This window comes from Castanea sativa, chromosome 11 (assembly GCF_040712315.1).
Source record: "Castanea sativa cultivar Marrone di Chiusa Pesio chromosome 11, ASM4071231v1".
NCBI lineage: Eukaryota > Viridiplantae > Streptophyta > Magnoliopsida > Fagales > Fagaceae > Castanea > Castanea sativa.
This window is the reverse complement of record NC_134023.1, coordinates 50073953-50097457: the sequence shown is the minus strand read 5'-3', so window position 1 is coordinate 50097457 and position 23505 is coordinate 50073953. Positions and strand designations below refer to the sequence as shown.

Here is a 23505-nt window from a genome sequence, read left to right as displayed (position 1 = left end):
GTACCACCGAAATTTCGGTTGCCTCAGCCTGAGCCATTTGACGGGCTTAAGGACCCTCAGGACCACCTCAACACCTTCAAGACGACATTAGGCCTTCAACAGTCTCTTGACGAAATACTGTGTCGTTCCTTCCTTACCACTCTTAAAGGAGCTGTAAGGGAGTTGTTCACAAAGCTGCCCACCTCGTCCATCGACAGTTTCGAATAGTTGAGCAGCGCCTTTCTACACCATTTCATTGGAGGACAACGTCCTGAGAGGCCAGCGGACCATCTGCTCACTATCAGACAAGGGGAGAAAGAAACCTTGCGGTCATATGTGAAGCGCTTTACCCGAGAAACCCTAGAGGTAGACGACGCTGACGACAAAGTGCACTTGACGACCTTTAAGGCAGGGCTGAAGTCTAGAGAATTTGTGGTTTCACTTGCAAAGAATCCACCTAAGATGATGGCAGAAATGCTCCTGAAGGCACAAAAGTATATGAATGCTGAAGATGCGTTAGCAGCCATAATGGACGAAAGAAGGCCACGAAAAGAGGGAAGGAAGGATGATGATCGTAGGGGGCAAAAAAGGGAATGTCCAAGCCATCGAAGTAGTGACGGAGATAAACGGAAGGACAAAAAAGTCCCTCGAACGGTAGAATTCACCCCTTTAATTATGCCTGTTGACAAAATTTTGACGCAAATTAAGGATGAACACTACCTCTAGTGGCCGAGACCTTTACATTCATCCCCTAATGTCTGAGACAAGAAGAAGTAGTGCCGATTTCATAAGGATCATGATCACTACACATAAGACTGCGGAGATCTAAAAGAGTAGATAGAGGAGTTCATACGGAAAGGAAAACTGCAAAAGTATGTGAAGAAAGGGGAATCTAGCAGATTCGAGGACGGTAACAAAAATCAGCACGAGTCCTCACCCAGAGACGAAGATAATACACCCTAACCTCCACAAAATGTGATTGGAGAGAGAAAGATGATCACAGGGGGACCATTTACAAGAGGATCATTTACAGGAGGATCATTCAAATCTCTAAAGAAAGTATGTCAGAAGCAGGTAAACAGTGTCCACATGATACCCCCATTCAAGTAGAGACAGACGTACCAAGATATGTCCTTCAACGAGGAAGATGCAAGGGGAGTGAAGCAGCCTCATAACGATTTGTTAGTCATAATACTCACAATAGAAGGTTTAAACACCAAGAGGATCCTTGTAGACAATGGTAGCTCTGCAGATATCATCTACCATCCTGCTTTCCAGCAGCTGAAGCTAGATCCAGGAAGGCTGCGTTCATTTGACTCCCCTCTCGTTAGCTTCAGTGGAGACAGAGTATATCCCAAGGGCATAGTGACATTGACAGTAACAGTGGGGACCTACCCAAGACAAGTGACTCATCAGTTGGACTTCTTGGTGGTAGACTACCCCTCATCTTACAATATGATCATTGGGAGGCCCACGCTCAATCGGTGGAAGTCAACCACGTCCACCTACTGCCCAAAAGTAAAATTCCCAACGGAGAACGGTGTTGGCAAGGTGAAAGGAGACCAAGTCTTGGCTAGAGAGTGCTATCAGGCTATGTTGGCAGCAAAAGAGAATCATACCTAGACGATCGAGGAGAAGGAAGAAGACAAAATGGAAACCTTGGAGACGGTGGAATTAATTGAAGGAGAGGCCACAAAGACAACAAGAATAGGGGCGGCACTGAGTACAGAAACGAGAGCAGGGCTCGTCCAGTTTCTTAAAGAAAATCTAGATGTCTTCACATGGAGTCATGAGGACATGCCAGGCATATCCCCAAGAGTCATTCAGCATAAGCCGAATGTAGATCTGGAGAGAAAACCCGTTCAGCCAAAACGACATGTCTTCGCCCCAGAACGAAACAAAGCAATAACAGATGAAGTTAGCAAACTGTTGTCGGCAGGCTTTATCTGGGAGGTTTACTACCCTGAGCAGCTCGCAAATGTTGTCCTAGAGAAGAAAGCGAATGGGAAATGGAGAATGTGCGTGGACTTCACGGACTTGAACAAGGCCTGCCAAAAAGATAGCTTCCCACTACAAAGGATAGACCAGCTAGTGGATTCTATAGCTGGGCATAAGTTACTGACGTTCATAGATGCTTTCTCAGGATATAATCAGATAAAAATGGCTGAAGAAGATCAAGAGAAAACTGCTTTCATCATAAGTCAAGGGTTTTATTGCTATAAGGTGATGCCCTTCGAACTAAAGAATGTAGGAGCAACTTACTAGAGGTTAGTGAACAAAATGTTCACCAAGCAAATTGGCAAGAACATTGAGTTGTATGTGGACGACATACTCGTCAAAAGTTGAGAAGAATCTGCCCATTTGGATGACTTGAAAGAGACGTTTACCACCCCTAGACAGTACAAAATGAAGTTGAATCCCAGCAAATGTGCCTTTGGCATGGCCTCAGGGAAATTATTGGGATTCAAGGTGTCCCAGAAAGGAATAGAAGAAAACCCGAAAAAGGTACAAGCCATACTCAACATGACATCACCTAAGACCATCAAGGAAGTCCAAAAGCTCACAGGAATGATTGCTTCACTTAGTAGGTTCATCTCTAAGGCGCCGGACAAGTGCTTGCCTTTCTTTAAGACGTTGAAGCAGTCATTCGCTTGGACTGATGAGTGTGAGGCAGCGTTTTAGGAACTCAAGCGTTACCTGAGTAGTCCACCCCTCTTGAGTCCATCCAAGGAAGGGGAAAACTTATATTTGTACCTGAGAGTATCAACCTTAGCCGTGAGCGCAACCCTGATTCGAGAAGAGGACAAGAAGCAATTGCTAGTTTACTATGTCAGTCAAGCTTTCCAAAGTGCTGAAGCAAAGTACCCGAGGATTGAAAAGATTGCATTCGCATTAATTGTAGCTTCGCGCAAACTATGACCATATTTTCAAGCGAACCCTATTCTTGTAATGATGGATCAACTTATCAGGAAATCCATGAACAAACCTGAAGCAGCAGGAAGAACGATCCAGTGGGCAATCGAACTCAGTCAGTTCGACATTGAATATCATCCCAGGACGACCATTAAGGCATAAGCCCTAGTGGCTTCATTGCTGAGTTTACCCTACCAGAAGAAGACCATGACGCCAGCAAGGTAGAACGGTGGACGGTGCAGATTGACTGTTCGTCAGCCCAAAAGAGGGGAGGAGTAGGGGTCGTGATAACCACCTCTAATGGAGAAGTGCTCAGGTACGGAGTTCAACTGAAATTTTCGGCCACCAATAATGAAGCTGAGTATGAAGGAATACTGACGAGACTAAGACTTGGGAAGGCACTCGAAGCTAAGAACCTACTAGTCCAGAGTGACTCAAAGTTGGTGATAGGACAAATCAAAAAAGGGTATGAGGCTAAAGAGGAAAGAATGCAGAAGTACCTCAGGCTGATGAAGCATCTGGCTCAAGAATTTGATAGAATGGAATTTATGCAGAATCCTAGAAGCCAAAACATTTCAGCAGACGAAGTTGCGAAGCTGGCATCATTGGAGGAAGAAACAGCGAGCATGGGCTTGATGATGGAAGTCCAGAAATGCCCCAGCATCGAGGAGATTTCCATGTTTTCCATTCTAGAGTACAGGTAGCTAGATGACACCAATCATATCCTTTCTCCAGGACGGATGCCTCCCTCAAGACATCGTGGAGGCTAGGAAGGTCAGGAAAAGAGCGGCCAGGTTTATGATCCTGAACGACACACTGTAGAAAAGAGGTTTTTCCATGCCTTACCTAAAATGTGTGGACAAAGAAGAGGCCAAATATATCCTCGAGGAAATCCATGAAGGAATTTGCAGAGACCATGCAGGCCCTAGGTCACTGGTAAGTAAAGTTATCAGAACAGGTTATTTTTGGCCTACAATGCAAGTAGATGCAAGGGAGATCGTCAAGAGATGTGACAAGTGCCAAAGGTTTGGAAATGTCCAGCGCCTCCCAGAAGAGAGGCTGACGACAATATCCTCCCCCTGGCCTTTTGCGCAATGGGGAATCAACGTCATCAGTCTGCTACCTCAAGGTAAAGGACAGGTAAAATTCCTGCTAGTCACCATTGATTACTTCACAAAGTGGGTCAAAGTAGAGGCATTAGTAACCATCACTGAAGCAAGAATCCAAAACTTCGTATGGAAGAACATAATTTGCAGGTTCGGGATTCCACGGACGATCATATTGGACAATGGGCGGTAGTTCGACAGCCAAAGCTTCAGAGATTTCTGTTTAGGACTAGGGATCAAGAACCAGTTCTCATCCCCGGGACATCCATAGGCAAACGGATAGACGGAGGTGACAAACCAGACACTACTTAGGATTATCAAGGCCAAGATGGACGACGCGAAGGGCGCTGGGCCTAAAGAGCTGCCCAATCTATTGTAGGCTTACAGGACCACGGCAAGAACCCCAACAAGAGAAACCCCCTTCAGACTCACCTATAGTACCGAGGCAGTTATCTCAGTCGAGGTGGGAATAACCAGTATGAGGCAAGAACTATTCCACGAAAAGAGTAACGACGACCAACTATGAGTCAACCTAGATTGTTTAGACGAAGCAAGAGAGAAAGCCTCCGAAAATGGCCGAATACTACAACAAAAGAGTAAAGCTCAGACGACTAGACATAGGAGACCTCGTCTTACGTTAGGTCACCCTAACAACCAGAGATTTCGTCCAAGGAAAGCTCGGCCCCACATGGGAAGGCCCCTACTGGGTCATCCATTATTCTAGACAAGGCAGCTATCACCTGGAGACTCTAGATGGTCAGAGACTCCCACACCCATTGAACATCGAGCACCTGAAGAAACACCACCAATAGATGTAACAAATGGTTGTACTCAGTATCGAAAGCAATAAAAAGAATTATTCAGCCATTGTTTTAATGAGTGCAGATGTTATAATGTGAAAGTCACGACAAAACCCAAAAAAATAGCTAAGTAACAAGATTCCACCTAGACGGATCTAAGTTACTAACGAAGCCAAAAAAGTGGCAAGATCCCTAAAAGGGTGTAAGTCACAACAAGACCCCAAAAAATGGCTAAGTAACAAGATTCCGCCTAGACGGATGTAAGTTACTGACGAAGTCAAAAAAGTGACATGGACCCTAAAAGGGTGTAAGTCACAACAAGACCCCAAAAAATGGCAAAGTAGTAAGATTACGCCTAGACGGATGTAGGTTACTGACGAAGCCAAAAAAGTGACAAGATCCCTACAACGGTGTAAGTCACCAAAAAAAAAAAAAAAAGACTAAGTAACAAGAATCTGCCTAGACGGATGTAAGTCACTGACAACGACAAAAATTGACAGGATCCCTAAAAGGATGTAAGTCACAACAAAGCACAGACATAACTAAGATTCCATCCAGGCTGGTGTAAGCTATTAACGAAGCCAATGTTCAATAAAGTGCTGATACAGGAAAAGAAAGAAGCAAAGGGCATAACAAAGTGTACAAAAGCAATCACGAGCTAGGATACATGCAAGTAAGTATGCAATCAAGAATAAAATTAAGATCCCAAAAACAAAGGGCCGATACCAAAGCTTTAACATTGAAATTAAAAGCCCATAAATGTTGGGCTAAAAGCATTGATTTTAGACTAGAAATATTGTTCTGTAAATAAAACTAAAAGCCCAAAACACACGGGGCAAAGGGGAAAAAAAAAAAACAATTGAACTTGAAACAGGGTCAAATATTAGCAGCAATATCTTCACCGCTTGGAGGGGGCAAAGGCGTGTCCCTGGGAACATCTTCAGAAGCTATAGATTGGGTAGCCTCGTCTGCGACCATCTCCAGGTCAACTACTTTCATATTGAGGCTCTCGAGGTCTACTCTAGAAGGGTGCTTCATCATATACCGACGAAGAAGCTCGAAACCCTTAAAGTACCAACTAAAGAGCATGGAATTGTACTCTTCAATCTGCTGAAAGCCCTCGACGACCTTGGCAGCGATAACCTTCAGCTTCTCCCGAGTAGCAGAGAGTTGTTCATCCCTTTCCAATGTAAGCTGCTTCTCCACCCTGAGGTCATCTCCCAAAGTCTTAACCTTCTCCTTGACGGAGTTGGCCTCGTCCATATAAGAGATTAGATCTTTCTTCAGCTTAGCATTCTCCACCTCTAGAGCCTCCATCATAGACACTGACAAAGCAACCTTTGCGTCCTGGGCAAGGTACTCGGAAGTAATGTGGAAACTCTCCCCGAGCACCTGAAAATTGAAGCCTATGTTAAGAAACGATACAAAAGGATTAAAAAGGTAAAGTCATATAAGTACAGTACCTGAACAAGCTTATGGAGATCACGACCCACGACTTCGTTAGCCGATGTTCCCGAAAATATCTTCATGTCGTCAGCGGTGAAAATGCCTCGCACTCTAGCCTGAGCTACCTCGGCATCATCCCAAATGCTAGAGGACCGGGAGTCAGCTTGCTTTTTTTGCTTATCCTCGGTCCTCTGCCTCTTATTCCGTTGAGAAGGAATCTCCTCAATTGAAACATCCGGGGAAGCCGTCCTTACTGATTCGACAACAGGAGTGGACGGCATGGCTGTGACGACGAGAGTCCCCTTCTCCATCACCCGCACACCCCTGGTCCCAAGCTTGGACAGAGGCTCATTCTTCTTGGCCCTCATTTGGGAATACATTCCCTGTTTGAATTTTGTAGTCATTCCTGCAAAAGGAAATCACTTAAAAAAAAGGAGAGGAAGTGAAGAAAAAGAGAGCAACAAGATCGATTTGGACGAGCCTAATACTTACTTTTCTTTTCTTCTATCTCCAAATTTTGCAGAACGTAAGCAGATGGCTCGAGACTAAGATAGTAAAAGCCAAGACTCTGAGGATCTACTAGGTCGTCAAAATCCTTGATCGTCTTGGCGTACTCGATCGCCTTCTCAACCCGATCCTTGTACCTGCTCTTAAGCTTTGGTCGTCTCTTAACTGCACAGAACAACGGGCATAAGAGTTAAGTGACAGCGAGTAAACAAAAAGTTGAAAGATTGGAAGAAGAATGACGCACCTAAGTTCGAGGTACTTCATCGACGGAGCAACCTTGGGAGATCACCCCAAACTTCGTTAGAGGGAGTCTCCTAATCGTCCCCTGACACGAAAAAGAACCGGGACTTCCAATATCTGAACGACGAGGGTAAATCCCGGACGATCCTAGCCCTTTTCTCCCACGGCACCAGTTCATAATACCCATGTTCCTTAGACGCTTTCAAACGATACAAGTAAACGAGCTTGTCCACCCTAATCATGTCTTCGTTCGTAGCGGCCAGCCATATCCCCATACAGCTGACCACTATCCTCCATAAGTTGGGCATAAATTTCCCTAGAGCAATACCAAAATGGCCCAGCAATTCCATCATAAAGGGATGGATAGGGAATCTAAGCCCACAAAGAAAAGCAGCCTCATAAAAGCATACCTCACAAGGGAAGAAGTGGCAAGCCCGATCCTCCTTACTCGGTAGACGAACCCTAACCCTAGTTGGGAATTGAAATCTATCCTTGAACCTAGAAAGTGTATCGCCATCTAAATTATACATAGCCTCGAGAGCATGAAAAGCCCTAACCTCCCGAGGGGCAGAGACGACAGTATCTCTCTCTATGAGTTTATCACTAGACGATAGCCCGGTCTCTAATTCACTCGATCTCATCTCTAACATCACCCTATATTCTTTTACCAAGTCCTCAAACCAACTAATTGATTGATGCAGCAACGGCAGCAGATCACCCAATACTACACTCAACCCACTACCCTCTAAAATGAACTTCTCAAGATGAGGAAAAGCTCCCAATGACCCCCCTAAACGAGCAAAAAGGAAAGAGACAGAAGGACAGAGGGCCCTAACCTCAGAACTGTTAAGCATAGGATTCAAGACAAGCTAAAAAACCAAAAAACATGAAAAAGAAAAAGGAAAATCAGAAATTGCTACGAAATTATCTACTCAAAGGAAGGCAAACAAGAAGGGAAAGGCCATACCTCAAGAAGCAACGAAGAGAGAAAGCAAAAATGCAGAAGGAACACGGCAACAATGGCGACAGCGGTGGCGACACAGAAATCACAGAGCAAAAGGAAAAAAATAAGAAAGTAAAGAAGAAAGGAGGAAGTTTAAAAAAGATAAACACCAAAAATTGAAAACCAACGGGAAAACCAAGGGTCACAATGGGCGCATTAAATTGCTTTGTTCGAAACATGCGACCTGGCCGCAATATATGAAACGCCGCCACTACGCCTTAAATACGGAATAGAAACCCAAAAGCCATGGAAAACTTTTAAACTTCCGATGGTCGTCTTGACACGCCACGACGACCACGGAACTCGAGGGGGCAACTGATGGGACTGACGCCTTCAGCTTATATGGACAATGTCAACGTGACCGACAGATATATCCCCTATGACGAGCCAACCAAATATCCACGTCAGTGACGAATATGTCCAACCATTTAGTACAAGCAATAATATCTCGGGCGATTACAAAAATAGCTGTACAGACCGTTGGACGCCCATTAAAGGCCGCATTAAAGGGCACAAGGTGTTACCAATAGAGGCATTATAGCTGCAATCACTGCTACAACGGCTAGATGTTGTGGAAACATATATAAGGCTTTCACAAGCACCATCACGAGGTATGAACATCACCAAAATAATACTTGTTATACTTCTATAATATTGCTTTACTGATAAGGCTTCCTTATACTGACTTTGGCATCGGATACGTTGTGGCAAACACCACACTGGTGACCACTCTAAGGGAGCAGTCTTATCCTCTTCATAACCATAGGGACGAGAAGTTGGCTTCATCTGAATGCACACACCGTGATTGACGAATCTTTACTTCATCAGTATGATTTGATTTACTTTTGATGATGTTAAATAAGAAAGATAAATACTTTTGAGATGCTATAAAAATACAATAACAAAATTTTAAAAAATTTTAAATAAAAATCCCGTGTATTTGCACGGGTTAAAAAATAGTTTTTATAAGTATGGTGCCACCCTTTGTTTAGTTTTGTTGGACTTAGGATTGGTTTTGGCATGACGCTTGGAGTGGTATTATAGTCATTTGGCTCCTTTATTTCTTAAGCTATTCTAGTTTAGTTCCGGATAAAGATGCTGTGATGTTTGAATATATGGAGGTGATTAATGGTGGGGTGAATTGGAATCCATTTTTGTGACGCCTGTTCATGATTGGGCCAAGCTTTTTGAGATGATGTACTCAGCTTGGATCAGTACGGGTATGGAGGGAAAGGCGTTTGGGAAATTAAACAAAAATGGTTATTTTAGCGTTCATTTGTATTATAAATTGCAGTGAACAGCCCCATCGTCAGGTGATCTACTTGGACGGCAGCCTACGCATTACTAAAAGCCTTGAACTTCAGTCGAGATATTGGAATTGTGGACCCAGTTGTCGAGTTCACAAACACATTGCTTCTTGCACTGCTTAACACAAAGGAACCTTGCCTATTGGAGATTTCGGATTTGCTGGAGGCTATTCCATCTTTTGGGTCTTCCACCAGAAGCATTTCTAAGCATACCATTTTCTAAACATGTAATTAGGTAGCTCAAGCTCTGGGTGAAGGACTCTCATTTTTGGCTTGAAGAATATCCTTTTGTACACCCAAATTCTTTATAAATGAAAAAGATAAAATACAAGAAAAAAAAGAAAAGAAAAAAGACTAATATGTCAATTCATAGTTATCAAACTTGGTTCAAACATTGACCTGATCTCTGGATTGAGTCACCGGTTCAACCAGTGAGTCACCAATCGAACCACATGGTCAAGTAATTTTTTTATAAATATTTTTAAAAATAAATTTAAGAAATCATAATATATATATATATATATATATATATATGTATATATTAAGAGGATTCAGAAAGTTAGTTATTGCTTTTTTTTTTCCTGTCAAAAATACCCCTAAATTAATTAACCAACAAATTAAAAATAGGGTTAAAATAGTAACTTGGCAAAAGAAAGTTAGTTATTATTATTTTTTTTACTGTGAAAAATACCTCTACCTAAAACTTAAAAATGAGGTTAAAATAGTAAATTGACAAAAATAATAAATTTCTACTTCTACGTTGAAATGCCTTCCTGCTTCTAATAAACTCCTACTTTTAAGTTGATTTAAATTCCTACATCTACTCACTGACTCTCTACAAAATATGACAACTCTTTTGTTAGTTTTAAAACTCCTCTAATCTACAAAACTCACTCCATGTATTCATCACACCCTTATATTTTATTTATTTATTTATTTTTGTGATTGGAAAAAGTAGAAATTCCAAATTATAATAAATGCAAAATTATTAATTTTTACCCAAAAAATAGAAGAGCCTCTAAGCACGCACGTGAGCGTGTGCTTAAAGGTATATATAAAGGCATATCCCTACACTAAACCGGAAATTTTAATTCAAAATCAAGTTTTTTAATCTATATACTAGCCTCATCACACGCGCTTCGCGTGTGAGATGAGGCTTTCTTTTTTCTTTTTTAGTGTTAGTAGCAACAAAAAAAAAATCTATGTTTTTTATTATATATATAATTTTTATTTTGAGAATCTAATTTATAAGTGGATAAATAAATTTGAAAATTAATAGGAAATTGACCCTATTTTTTAGGCAATATTTTAGTGGAAGTTAAAGTTGTATTTTTATCAGATTGTCCGTTAGTTTTGTCCGTTAGAACACAAAAAAAAAATTCGGATTGTCCTTTAGATTTTTTTTATATATATATTTAAATTTGTTTTTGGATAAACGTGGGGTGTTTAACTTATTTTTCTATTTAAAAAAAAAACAATAAATGTATAGTTGCTTTGAAGAAATAGGTTAGTGGAAGAGTGTTCCTATTTTGTAGGCAATGTTTTAGTGCAAGTTAGACATGTATTTTTACCAAACTATTCTTTAGTTTTGTCTCTACTTAAACCTAGGAGTGTAGGGATATTTTGGAACAAAAAAAATCTGGTCCAAACAGAAGAAGCCTCTTAAATAGTAATATAGATATTTACTTTAAACTGGGTATTTTGGAACAAAAAAAATTCGATCCAAACAGAGGAAGCTCCTTAAATAATAGTATAGATCTCTACTTAAATTTAGGAGTGTAGAGGTATTTTGAAACAAAAAAAATTCAGTACAAACAGAGAAAACCCTTAAATATAGTAGTATAGATTATAAAACCTCCCTATATTTTTCCTAGCTCCACAATTTTAAGCATCAGTAATTTTTGTTTTTTTGTTTTTTGTTTTTTTAAATCTAACCTTTTACGCTTGGTCCTCTCTTTCAAACCCAAGCTTGCTCCTTTCCCCAAAGCCCGATGTTCTACCCCTCTTCACTATCAACTTTCTGTCCATAACCCAGACCACCATCGGTCCTTTTCTCCCATAACTCAACTACTCTACCTTTATCGGCGCCACTCATCTCTCACTCATGATAGTTTCTCCCCCTCTCTCACCCTCAGTTCTACTCTCCCACAGCCCAGTCCGCTCATCACCTTCCATCTTTTGGCGCCACTCATCACCGGATTAATCGTCGTCAACACAACTGGTTCTTCTCAGCTTCTATTTCTCAGTTCGCACTACCAATCGAGTCCGCCAATCTCACAACCGATATGGGTTTTGAGATGGTTTGTGGGTGACGATCTCGATTTCTGCCATTGGGTTTCTACGCCCTTCTGGGTTCTACCACTGGGTTTCTGCCGTTGGGTTTGTTTCTTTGAAAACATTGAAAAACCACCTGGGTTTGTCGTTGGGTACCCTATCGAATTTTTATTTTTATTTTTGGTAGCTAATTTGAGTTTGGGGTGAGTTTGTAGGGAAATTCGAGTTTGGGTTTGAAGAATGGACGGTGATATTTTTACTTTAATTTTAGGATTTTTCCCTTACCAATATATAATTTTCCAATGATCTTTCACTATCAGATTTTTATTACTGCAAGGTCTAGTTTCGAGTGTATGATTTTTTGAAATTGTGTTCTAGCCCATGCATTGGGTTGTTGCTTAGATGTAAACATTTGAGATTTTTTGTTTTGTTGAGGAGGTTCTCTTTGTCAAGAGTGTAGTAAATATGTGGTTCTAGACTTCAGCCCTGTTTTTATTGCTTTTTTAATTCAGACTTAGAATAGTTTGAATTTGTTGGCTTTCTTTTATTTTGGATTTAGGATTGAGGTAGGAAAGTGTATTTAATTAAGTGAGTCACTGCCAAAGATGGACTATATTTTCCAGTTTCAAGTATTGTTTTGCTATAATTTTAGTGCGAAAAAAATTAGAAACCAACAACAACAACAATAAACGTAGCCAACTTTGATATTGAAGGAACAGTATTATTGCTTGATACTTGTACTCTACCAACTGCATATTTATTATTACTGCTGGCTCAATTTGTTTTCAATATTATCTACCCATGAATGTCCTTATTTTTTAGAAATATTTTTAAGCTCTTCAGCTTATTGTGCATATTATCATTATTGCTGGCTTGGTTTCAACTTTTCATTATTATATACAGATTGATTCTAACTGCCATGAAGTTCTCATTGTGATTCTTTTGGTTTATTTATTTATTTATTTTTTCTTTGAAGCAAGTATGGTCAAACTTATTTTTTAGTGAACTCATTTAGAATTTTTAATTTAAAATTATTTTAAAATTTGCTTGATAGGTGAATCATCCAAATTTTTGCAGCAATGCCTATTATAAAATTTTGAAGATAAAAGGGTTGAGCATAGTAGAAAGTTTTATGCATAGTAGGTCAATCATCCAAATTTAGAGCTTCATTTTTTTTTTTTTTTTAATAACACTTATGATAAGATTTTTGCTGTATGATATGTACATCAAACATGTTTGAGGGGCGATATTGTCAAATTTCCATCTAAAGAACTTTGAAATCTTTGTGAACATGTGAATTTTTGCTCTGCCCTCCAATCCATGACTGTGGCCTGTTCTTTTCATTTTTAGGTTAAGGATTCTATAGATTTTTTAGATCAATGCACAAGAAAAAGCCCCTATGCATTTATGTTCAATGAGCTCAAAGAACTTATGTATAGTTGTATACATTCCTTTCACAACCAAATATTCAATTCTTATATTGTTAGTACTTATCAAAGTAGATGTAAGAGCACTTTTATAGTAATGGATTTAATTAGATATGAATTGCATTCACTCAGCCTAAGTTTTTTGTAATAATTTTCAAGTAAACTAAATAATTTTAATATTTATTTAATATAAAAAGAAGTATTTCCAAACGTGAGTAGAGCATGAATTATTCAGCACTAGCAACAATTTTTGCAGGGTATTGATAATGGTAAGGAATATCTTGAGCTTTCATTCATATTTTCATGATAACCTATGGTATTTTAGTGGAAAAAAAAAATGGGAAAAAGGGAATGAGCAATTGAGCATCAATGTTGAAGCTGTTATGATCTTCTGCAGAAATTTTATGTTTTTTTTTTTGTTTGATTGTTAAATCCATAGTTATTGCTGCTTCTCAACTAAATAAAGTGTTTTGTAGCTTTGTTTTATTGTAGGAATTAAAATTATATTTAGAATTTTTTTAGCAGCAAAACACATCTTTCAATTCATTAGAAATTGACATTTAACATTTATTGGATAATTGAGGATGTTAAGGATTGGAATCCTAATTTAAAATTAAATTTAAGTTTGATTGATATTTTTCATGTAGTAATTTAGGGCATGTTTGGTTTGGGCAAAAAAGTGATGTATTATGCATTTATTTTTAGTTTTTTGTGGGACCCACCACTAAATAACTTGTTTGACTCTGTATTTGTATTTAGTTTTCATTTTCAGTATCAAAAAAAAAAAAAAAGATTTGAATACAAAAACTGAATACAACGTATTTATACAGGGTTCAAGTCTCCAAGTGTTTCACACGTATATATACACTTAGATAATAGTAGAATTTCTTTAAAAAAAAAAAAAAAAAAAAAAAAAAAAAACCATAACCATAAAATGCCGAGAAGAGAGAGAAGGTAATCTTAGAGTCCTTCACCATTACCAAAAAGTTTTCCTCTTTTGCTTTTTGGGTTATCCTTCATTGTTAGGCCTATTTCCTCCCAACATCTAGCCTCCTACTGCCAGTTAGTTTTTCTCTTGCTTTGCAATTCATTCTCATCCATTAGGCATAAATATGATCAGATTTTTATAATTTGGCTGGATTGTTTTTTTATTTAACCTTTTGGGTTATATTTGGTTCTGATTAGAGTATTTGAATTAGATTTGAAATTATTTTTTTTGTTGGTATTTAGGCTAAAACTGATGTGTGGGTATTTATTTATGGTGTCGGGTTCCCAGTCTCTTTTGGTTTTCTACAACAATTACGAAAGAAACTTCAAAGGTTCTTGCAATATATGTTTCGTTGCTGCTGTGTCCGTGTCTATGGTGTTTTTTATTTGAATTTTTGGGTTTCTTTGAATGCAAATGAAAATTTGCATTGTTTTTATATATGTTATTTTGGTATTCTATATATTTGTTTTTATTGCATTCCACATGTTCAATGAAATCCCTTTTAGACTTATTTAGTGATGATTGAATTCAATTTTTCCTGCCCTCATATCGTGATAAATCTAAATGATTATTCATATTTGAATAATGATTATGAACAAAAAATTCGAGAATGAAGTCTAGAAGATATCAGCATGGTGGAAAAAATGAATAATGAACCAAATGTGAGGCAATTGGTAGTATTACATAGCATGTACATATATTTTTCTTTCATGGCTATGCAATTGGCTAGGAGGCTCTTCAATACTACCCCCCATAGCCTCACTACCAAATACATCCATATCCTAGTATCCACGATATACAAGGGCCCTAACTTTGATGATGACCCATGTAAAATTTGTATGGAAAAGAAAAGAATTTGAGTGAATGGAATTATTGAAACTCAAACTTCAGCACAAAAACAGAGTAAAAGAATGTTATTAGTCTTATTTTATTGGTTCCTTCTTGATGAGAAGCAAATGTAGAAGCCACAGAAACAGTTCCATCCTTGGTCTCCACCACTGACAGATCAGCAAAATCTTAAGAAACTTGGAGTCAACAAGCCTACAGTTTTTGCTTTTACGTTCTTTGCTTTCATGTGTTTAAGTTTCAAGTTTTTTTTTTTTGGCTATCTAGGTTTTTTTAGTAGATTTGGTTTAGCTTAGCTGAATTGCATGTTTGGTTTTATTTGTATAATTGTTTAGGTATGTGTAAATGAACATTTTTCTTTTGTTTATTATTTATAAGTAATTGAGTTTATTAAATCTAAAAAAACACAGAGCTTAGGAAAACAAAAAGAGAAAGCTATTAATTCAATATATATATATATATATATATATATATATATATATATTCTCTTTAGTATTGTTATATATACTTATCCTTGGTTCTGTTGTATTGTAAAAGAATTTTGTTACCATTCATTTTTTTTTCTTATTTGTTTAATAACACACACACACACACACACACATATATATATATATATATATATTCTCCTTAGTATTGTTATATATACTTATCCTTGGTTCTGTTGTATTGTAAAAGAATTTTGTTACCATTCATTTTTTTTTTTCTTATTTGTTTAATAACAGGCATATGTTGATTTTGAAATATTAGAGGATGAATTTGAAATGACCTGAGTGCTTTGTGAAAGACTTTTGGACCGATTAAAGCACCTGAAGGTATGTATAAGATATACAGAGTTAGAATATAGTGTTTTAACTTCAGAATTGTTTCGTTTAGTTTTTATTTTGCTGCGTTTTATGGTCTTTGTTGCTTGATTGGGTGATGCTATTTGATTACTATTCTTTGTTGAGAAAAAAATGTTGACCAAAATTTTGGTATTTTGGATGCGTTGGTGTTTTTTTTTTTTTTGTGTGTTTGCATTTGAACCCAAAATTTAGTATATTAGCCAGGCAATTGACCAGATGGCCAAATCATCACTAACACACTAACACTAGGCTAGGTGTAGAGCAGCAACCTGTGAATAGTGCAGCAACATAGCAACAAGGAACTACACATGATCGACTCTGTAAGACTATAACACACTAAATAGCTTTTATATGAATTTAAAAAGATTCCACAAACAACCGTTGAGGACAGTTTAACGCATAAAATTCAGCTATATAATCCTAGGATAGAAACCTATTACAACTCAATAGGAATTAGTACTAGCAGTAAGGTCTTAGAATCAGTTCCCGTATTATGAACTAAGAAATGTCTTATGGACCTACATTTTATTGCTGTCATGATTTTTATGTTACCAAATGTGAGGCATAGGGTCTAAATTTGCTAGATTATATGATTAGTTACAATTGTTTTCATATTTTCTTGCCGTACTTTTTGCACAAATTCTTTTATATATGGATATGCTTATTTACCTATGTTAATTTCAAGAGGAGGGTGGCACTGACAAGCTGTTACTTGCTAATTGGAAGAGTTAAGAGCATGATCATATTTGGTCAGTTTTTGTTTTTGTTTTTAGTATGTTCAATATATTTAGAATATTTGAAAATGAACCAAATGCTTAAATCTTAAATCTTGGTTGCTCAGATTTATTTATTTATTTATTTTATTCTCTTTCCCCCTTCCATTACAATGCTCACATCAATCTTTTCTTGATTAAATGTCTTGGAGGACATTGGTTTGCTGTTGTTATGATTTCTTATTTGGGGTTTGTTGTTTTTTAGGTAGAAGATGTGAAACCCAAAATTGGCCATTTATACAAGTCAAAGATTCAATAGGTTTTGCGTGGTTGGTTTTCTCTGCGTGAATGTCTTGGTTTGCTTGAGCAGCTTTATACTCTGTGAGATCTAAATTATGTTTCATGTTGTTGTTTGACATTAATGCTATCGAATCTTACATTACTAGCAATGAAGATAGGTTAATTAATAGACAGTTAAACATCTTGACAGCTCTATTGTAGTTGACCAAAGTGAAAATTTGAATCCATACTACTTACAGCTCTTCTGTTCTAATTTGAAGGAATAATAGCATCTACTTTCAACTTTATGATGAATTTTGAAAGTTTTTCAGTTTCTCCTACAGAGTGATTTGGGATCCGTCCAACTCTTGGTTTAATGTTATTGATATTTTCAAGTAAAAAATTATCTTTTGGCTAACATTCAAAACACTCTTTTCATATTGCGGGACATGTGCACATTTTATACTCATTTAGAAATATTATGTTTATTATATTTGAAGGTGATTGCATAATAAGTGGGGCTCATCGTCATGACTTTCACATTGAAATATATCTGAATCTACTCTTTTCAACAGATGTAGGAATATTATTTGTCATATTTGCTAACTTCAAGATAAGATCATGCCTAACCCATTAATTAAATTCATTTACTTTGGGAGTTATATCTAGGACAACCTTTAAATTATTTATTATTGGGAAATTTCACAGTGTGTACATGTTTTTGTTTTGATTTGTTCAAAATAAAATTTTATTCGACACATTCCCTTTGAGACAACCTTTGAATTCTCCATTACTGGTGAGATTGGCAGATTGTGTATAAATGTGTGTTTTTTTATTTTAAATAAATAAATAAGATAACTGATGCATTCGCTTAGAGATTATTATTGTGGATGTTTATATGTAGAAGAGTATGAACTCTGAACCTTACTGAATAGTGATAGAAATGTTTCGAACTACTAAATTCTGAGTATTTGAACATGCACCCAATCATATATCAGTGGATCAAATAGTATGCTAACTAATTTCCGTCTTATATTACCTAAAGTCTGTAACCTCTCAAGTTTTTCTATATTTTGCCTTTTCCTTTGTCTTGGTATTTTTAATGTTTATAAGTTTTTGTTCTAGATAAAAGTCTATGTTACAAAAATATAACAAAACACAAAACTTTTGTTGCATAGGATGTCTCATCTTGATTTTGATATTGATCGTTAAATAGCATTATGATGTTTGTGGGCAACCATGTTCTTCCCCAAAGCACATGAAGAACACTCTTGTTCTTTCGAAAAAAATAATGGAAAGGAAAAAAAAGAAAAAAATTTAATTCGATTGTATTTATGTTTTTTATTTTATTTTGTTTGTTTCTTTTCTGACATGGTTTTTTTAAATGCTGATGTGGCATTTTTAAAAAATCAAATAATTTTTTATTTTTATTTTATTAGTTACGTCAGTATCTAATATGTCATCTATGCATTACGTTTGCCATGTATGAATTTTCTACTGAGATGACTATAGGGACCAAAATAGATATGATTTTTTATTTTTAAGGACTGAGGTAGGCACGAAATCAAGTTAGGGACCAAAATGGGAATAAGCCCAAAATGTATGGACCAAAAGTGTATTTTCACCTATATTTTTTGTGAAAAATTTAATTGGTTCTTTTGATTTTCTTATTTCTGTGTGTCCAGATCAACCAGGAGCGGAATGGTAAAGAGGTCCAACAAGATTTGCTCAAGAATGTCTTGACCTTTTTTGTGGAAATCGGAGAGTGGAAGATAGACTACTATAAAACATTTGAGTAGCTCATGCTTGAAGATGCAGCTAGTTACTACTCTCAATTAGTTTCGGAGTTTCTTTGTTGCATATTGTATGTTGATTACATTCAAAATTAAGGTTGTTCTTTTTCAATGGTATATGTAATACAAATTATAAAATGTGGGCTAGTTTTTCTGAATTATTCAGGTGCTCTGTGGTTATTGATTCAAGAGCAAGAAAGAACTGGTCAGTACTTAAAGCAGGCCTCTCTAGAGAAGTTACTTGAGGTATTTCTATCGTTATATTAATTTTTTACCAACATTGCATAGTCGTTAATCATTGGGCTTCATGATAGTGCCCTAAATTCTTCATATGTGAAGGTGAAGAACTAAGAAAAGTAAATTAAGTTATTGCAACTATATGCTTAGATGATTAATTTGTTATGGAAACCAAACATGTAAGGTGAAAGGTATTCTAACCAGATTGAGTTCTGTTGTGACTTCACAAGTGACCTTTACAGTTATAACTTGTATTAGCCATTGCATTCCTACAAAAAATTACAAAAGCTAGCACATTGTTTGAACTATCCCTCCTAGAAGCATTTTTTGGTTTTATGGTTTTGGGTTTATTTGTTTCTCAAAAGAATTTACAATGCAAGTTGATGTTCTGCTTTTTCTGGTATCTCTTGCAGATTGTGAAATGGAAGTTGATGGGTGAAACTGCACAAGTATTGATTGAAAAACAAAAGGCTGAGAGTTGTGACATAGCAACTTATCAGGTATGATTCATTATTTCGTTTACCTGCTCTGGGAAATTTAGGTTTGAGATTGGCGTGTCCTACGAAGTAAGTTCCCACTGTGTGATAGTTTTGTCATGGCTTCTTCATATTATTGGGCTGCAATCTGTCAGCAGTAGGTTTTTGCTAGCACACAGTACAATGACTTTAGTGTTTTCTGTTTTATTCTTCTTCATTTTCTTTGAAAAAAATATATGTATTGATCAGGGCCAGCTGAATGGTGGAGCAAGAGATGCAGTCACCTATTGCCCCAAGTAAAAAAAAGGCCCTCAAATTTTAAACAATATGCTTATTTATAATCAATAAATAAAATAATATTTTTTTACTAGATGAAAAACAAATAAAAAATAGAGAAAAATGCAACGTCTGCAATATTTTTCACAACACTTTTACAACTAATGCTAAGTAACAGGTTGTTACAGCCTGTTATTGATGGCAAAAAAATAATTATAGTGATATTTTCAAATAGAAAACCAAAAGCAACTTAAAACTTAGGATTTGTTGTAAAAAATATTATGAATGTTGCACTTTAAAAAAAAAAGAAAGAATAATAATAAGAGTATAGTTAGCAAACTTTTACTAGTTTTCATTTAAGTGTATCACTAATGACACTCTTTTACATACCAACTTACCACTATCAATCTACCACATCAACAAGTATGAAAAATTTTGTCAAAATTTTTTTTTTGTCTATAAAATTTCTAAAAAAAGAAAAAAAATTCAACATAGCTCATGTTAATTAGTAATAATTTTGCAACTAAAACAATTTAATCAATTTTTGCCTTAGGCCCAAAATGCATCAAGCCGCCCCTGGTATTGATCCAGTGTCAATTCATTTTCTTTCAGACACATAAGAACCAAACACTTATTTGATGCATGGTGTAGTATTTACTTACAGAGAGGAAGTCTAATACTCTCTCTCGGTGTCTATGTTTTTCCTTATTCAGTGGTTCACCGGTTCCACCGACTAGACTCTTGGAGTGATTCAGTCGATACAGAGGTGCGCTTGAAGTGGGGGGTGTGCTGTCAACTAAGGGCAAGCACCCACTCCGCAACAAAAGCGAAGCGAGCCGTGCTAGTAGCCTTTGTATAGAAAGCCTTGAGCCATTTTCGTCGCCCTAGGCTCACCATTATTATTATTATTTTGGCTATTTCTGTAGGATCGTCTATCAAAATATGCTGACATGAGCCTTGGAGAGGGCAGTTCTGTGTCACCGTGAAAACAATGGTCCATGCAATAGTCAAAGCTCATCTTTTAGCACTTAGGTGGGGGAGTGAAACAAGCAACATAAATGCACTGATTTTTGTCAGCAAATCAACAAACCGTTATTTATGCTGGAAGTGATAGGTTGAACATGCTATTTTGAAATCAAAAGCCCATATGTATGTATATGTATGCATCTTTCTTCTACAATTGAGCAATATTGGTCGGGACTAAGCGTTGGTTCATTAATTTACTGGTAAACCACCTACAATTTTGTCATTTTTCCCCCTTGCAAATAGTTTCTCTTTCCGTGGAAGATTCAAGTAAACTTTAACTATGTAGTAATGACTGAAGAGCTATTACCAATCCTTGGACCTTTGTTATTGGGATGGTAAAATAAACAAAGAAAGAATTAAATTCATGTGTTAGTATGGACATGTTTAGAAGCAAAATGAAAGAAAAAGTAAATGTATCTATGAATTATGGACAAAGATTAAATAAAAGAGAATTATATAAGTCTAAGTTGGCAAGCTCATAAATACCTTGCCTACTTGCCTCTTTTGTTTCATATGAATTATATATGTTTAAGTTGGCAAGTAAGCATAAATGCCTTGCCTTACCTACTTGCTTGCTTGTTTCATCTTCTTTCTTCTTTCTTCTTTTTTGGCACAATAGCATAATAACCCTATATATATATAGGGTAGAGGTATAGATTAGTTCTACATGAACGAACGTAGCTTTAACAAACTCAAAATTGAGGCTAATTTGGAAGCTTTACTAGGTGTATTTTGAAGTCAAAAACTCAAAACTGAAGCAAATTTGGAAGCTTTACTAGGTGTATTTCTTGTAAGTATTGATGTTTCTGCAAATATGTTCATATGTGTGTGTGTTTGTTATTCATAGACACAATATGTTGATTTACTTGTTTAAAATTTGTCATATAAATATTGAATGTTATAAATTTTTATTGCACTTGAATTGACTTTTGTGAGATATATTACTATTAAATGGTTTGGTTTATGCTACATTTAATGTAGTTTTGATAGAAGGTATGTTACTGTTTTTTTGGCTAGATAATGAAATATATATCACTTCAGTTGTCATTTACTATTAAATCTATTAAGTTAGTTTTTTATTATATAAAAGCCCCCCACCCCCTTCACCCTGCCCCCCCCAAAAAAAAAACCTAAAAAATTCTTCATAGATTAGTGAGTTTTTTTTTTTTTTTTTTTTTACTTCTAAAAAAAAGATTAGTGAGTTTTTGATTCCTAATCACCTTGCCATTTGAAAGAAATAATAGATCACATTAATATTTTTGGTAAGCAAGGCAATTGTAGGAAATAAATTTATTCCAAAAGTGTGGGTTTAGCAAATTAATTTTTCGATAAAAGGTATTGAGAAGTATAACTATCGTAAAAGTTACGTAAATTTTAACTTGAACCTAATATTAAAATTTTATCTTATTCCATATTAATATAAAGATAGTTTACATTCCTTTGCGAACAGTACCAAACTTTTTTTTTTCACCTTTATTTATCACATGTGGGGGAGAGGATTTGAACATAAATTCTCTTCATAAAGAACATTTGGTAGTGCCACACTGACATGAAGTTGCAAAACTCCTATCAAAATATTAACAGACATAAAGATTAAGGGAGTGGTAGAGAGAACATTAAAAAAATTATAAGAGTAATTGAATGAAAGAAAGAAACACAAAAACAAATAGCCTTTATTCTTATTAATTATTCAAAGAAGAAATTCTCACGCCACTTTCAAATTTTCTATGCGATCTACATTTGGATTCACCCAGCCCTTTGTGTCTAAACCCCTTTTCTTTTTCTCTAAACAAATTCGATGATGTCTGTGATTGTTACTATGCATGTGCTAGAAGAAGATGGAGCAGTAGCAGCTTCAACATTTTATCCATCCACAGTATCCCTTGGTTTTCAATCCAGACTACAAAAAAGGTTATTATTGTCTTGGGTGCGGGGAATGAGTGTATGGTCCTAGATATAGATGTATAGAATGTGGAGGGGAGTACCTTCGTCATAAATCATGTGCAGAACTACCCTTTGGGTTGCACCATCTCTTGCACCCATTACATCCTCTTATTTTGTTTGATGAAAAGACAAATTATCTAGAGAAAATAAAGAGCAAATGTGAACATTGTAAAGAATCTCATTTAGGATACACTTATTGGTGTTACTGTTGTGACTTCAACCTCCATGCCAAATGTGCTTCCTTACCACCTACCATGGAAGCTAAAGTCCATGACCACCCATTAACCCCCTTTTGGAAGTGGATGACGTTCACTTGTGACCTTTGTGGCAAAGAAGTCAGGGGTATACCTAATCAATGTGCCCTATGTGGCTTCTGGATTGATAATAGTTGTGCTTCTTTAACACAGACTCAAAGTTGTGCGTCATAAGCATCCCCTCCACCTCACCCATTCTTCTCTTCAAGTTGAACTTCATCAATCCTACTCTCGATTTTGTTAGATTTGTGTTCAAAAGGTGAACACAAACTATGGGTTTTACTATTGCTCCAAATGCGATTTCATTGCCCACCTTAATTGTGTTGCGGACTACATAAATAGAAGAGAACTTAAAGAGGAGGAGAATGAAGATCTAGAGCTCAATCAATCAGTTGACTTAGCAGGTTATAAAGTTACAAAAATTCAAGTAGGGAAGGATGGAATTGAAATAGCCACAAAAATTAAACACTTTAGCCATAAGCATGAACTAAAGCTTTTTGATGATGAGTTTCTAAATAATGAAAAATGCGACGGGTGCATGCAAGCCATTTCCCCCCCTTTTTATAGTTGTGTGGTTTGTAGCTTCTTTCTTCATGAATCTTGTGCTAAATTACACACTCAAAAGAGACACCACTTCATGGACACCCACTCACTCTCTTCCCAAAGTCACCTTATCTGAGTGGTAGGACATTTCGGTGTTATGCATGTGAGCGTTATTGCAATGGATTCAAGTATAGTTGTGAGCCATGCAAGTTTAGTCTTGATGTTTTGTGCGCAGTTTAATCTCAGACATCCTTGCTCACCATGGTCATGAACACCAACTTTTTCT

At 36.6% G+C, this 23505-nt stretch overlaps 1 protein-coding gene and 1 long non-coding RNA gene across 3 annotated transcripts; both read left to right on the top strand.

The window, feature by feature from the left end:
• The first annotated feature begins 1107 nt into the window (after positions 1 to 1107).
• Positions 1108 to 1602, top strand: LOC142616662 (uncharacterized). Its single transcript, XM_075789465.1, has one exon. The coding sequence runs from the start codon at positions 1108 to 1110 to the stop codon at positions 1600 to 1602; it is 495 nt and encodes a 164-aa protein (XP_075645580.1).
• A 10202-nt stretch (positions 1603 to 11804) lies between these two features.
• On the top strand, positions 11805 to 20641 carry LOC142617876 (uncharacterized). 2 transcript variants are annotated; one of them, XR_012841082.1, is made up of 7 exons: positions 11805 to 11822; positions 15559 to 15648; positions 16657 to 16720; positions 18356 to 18534; positions 18630 to 18709; positions 19114 to 19200; positions 20166 to 20641. It is a non-coding gene; the product is annotated as an uncharacterized LOC142617876 (long non-coding RNA). The 2 variants fall into 2 exon arrangements; XR_012841083.1 differs by lacking the exons at positions 11805 to 11822; positions 15559 to 15648 and having other exon boundaries at positions 16691 to 16772.
• Positions 20642 to 23505: the final 2864 nt, after the last annotated feature.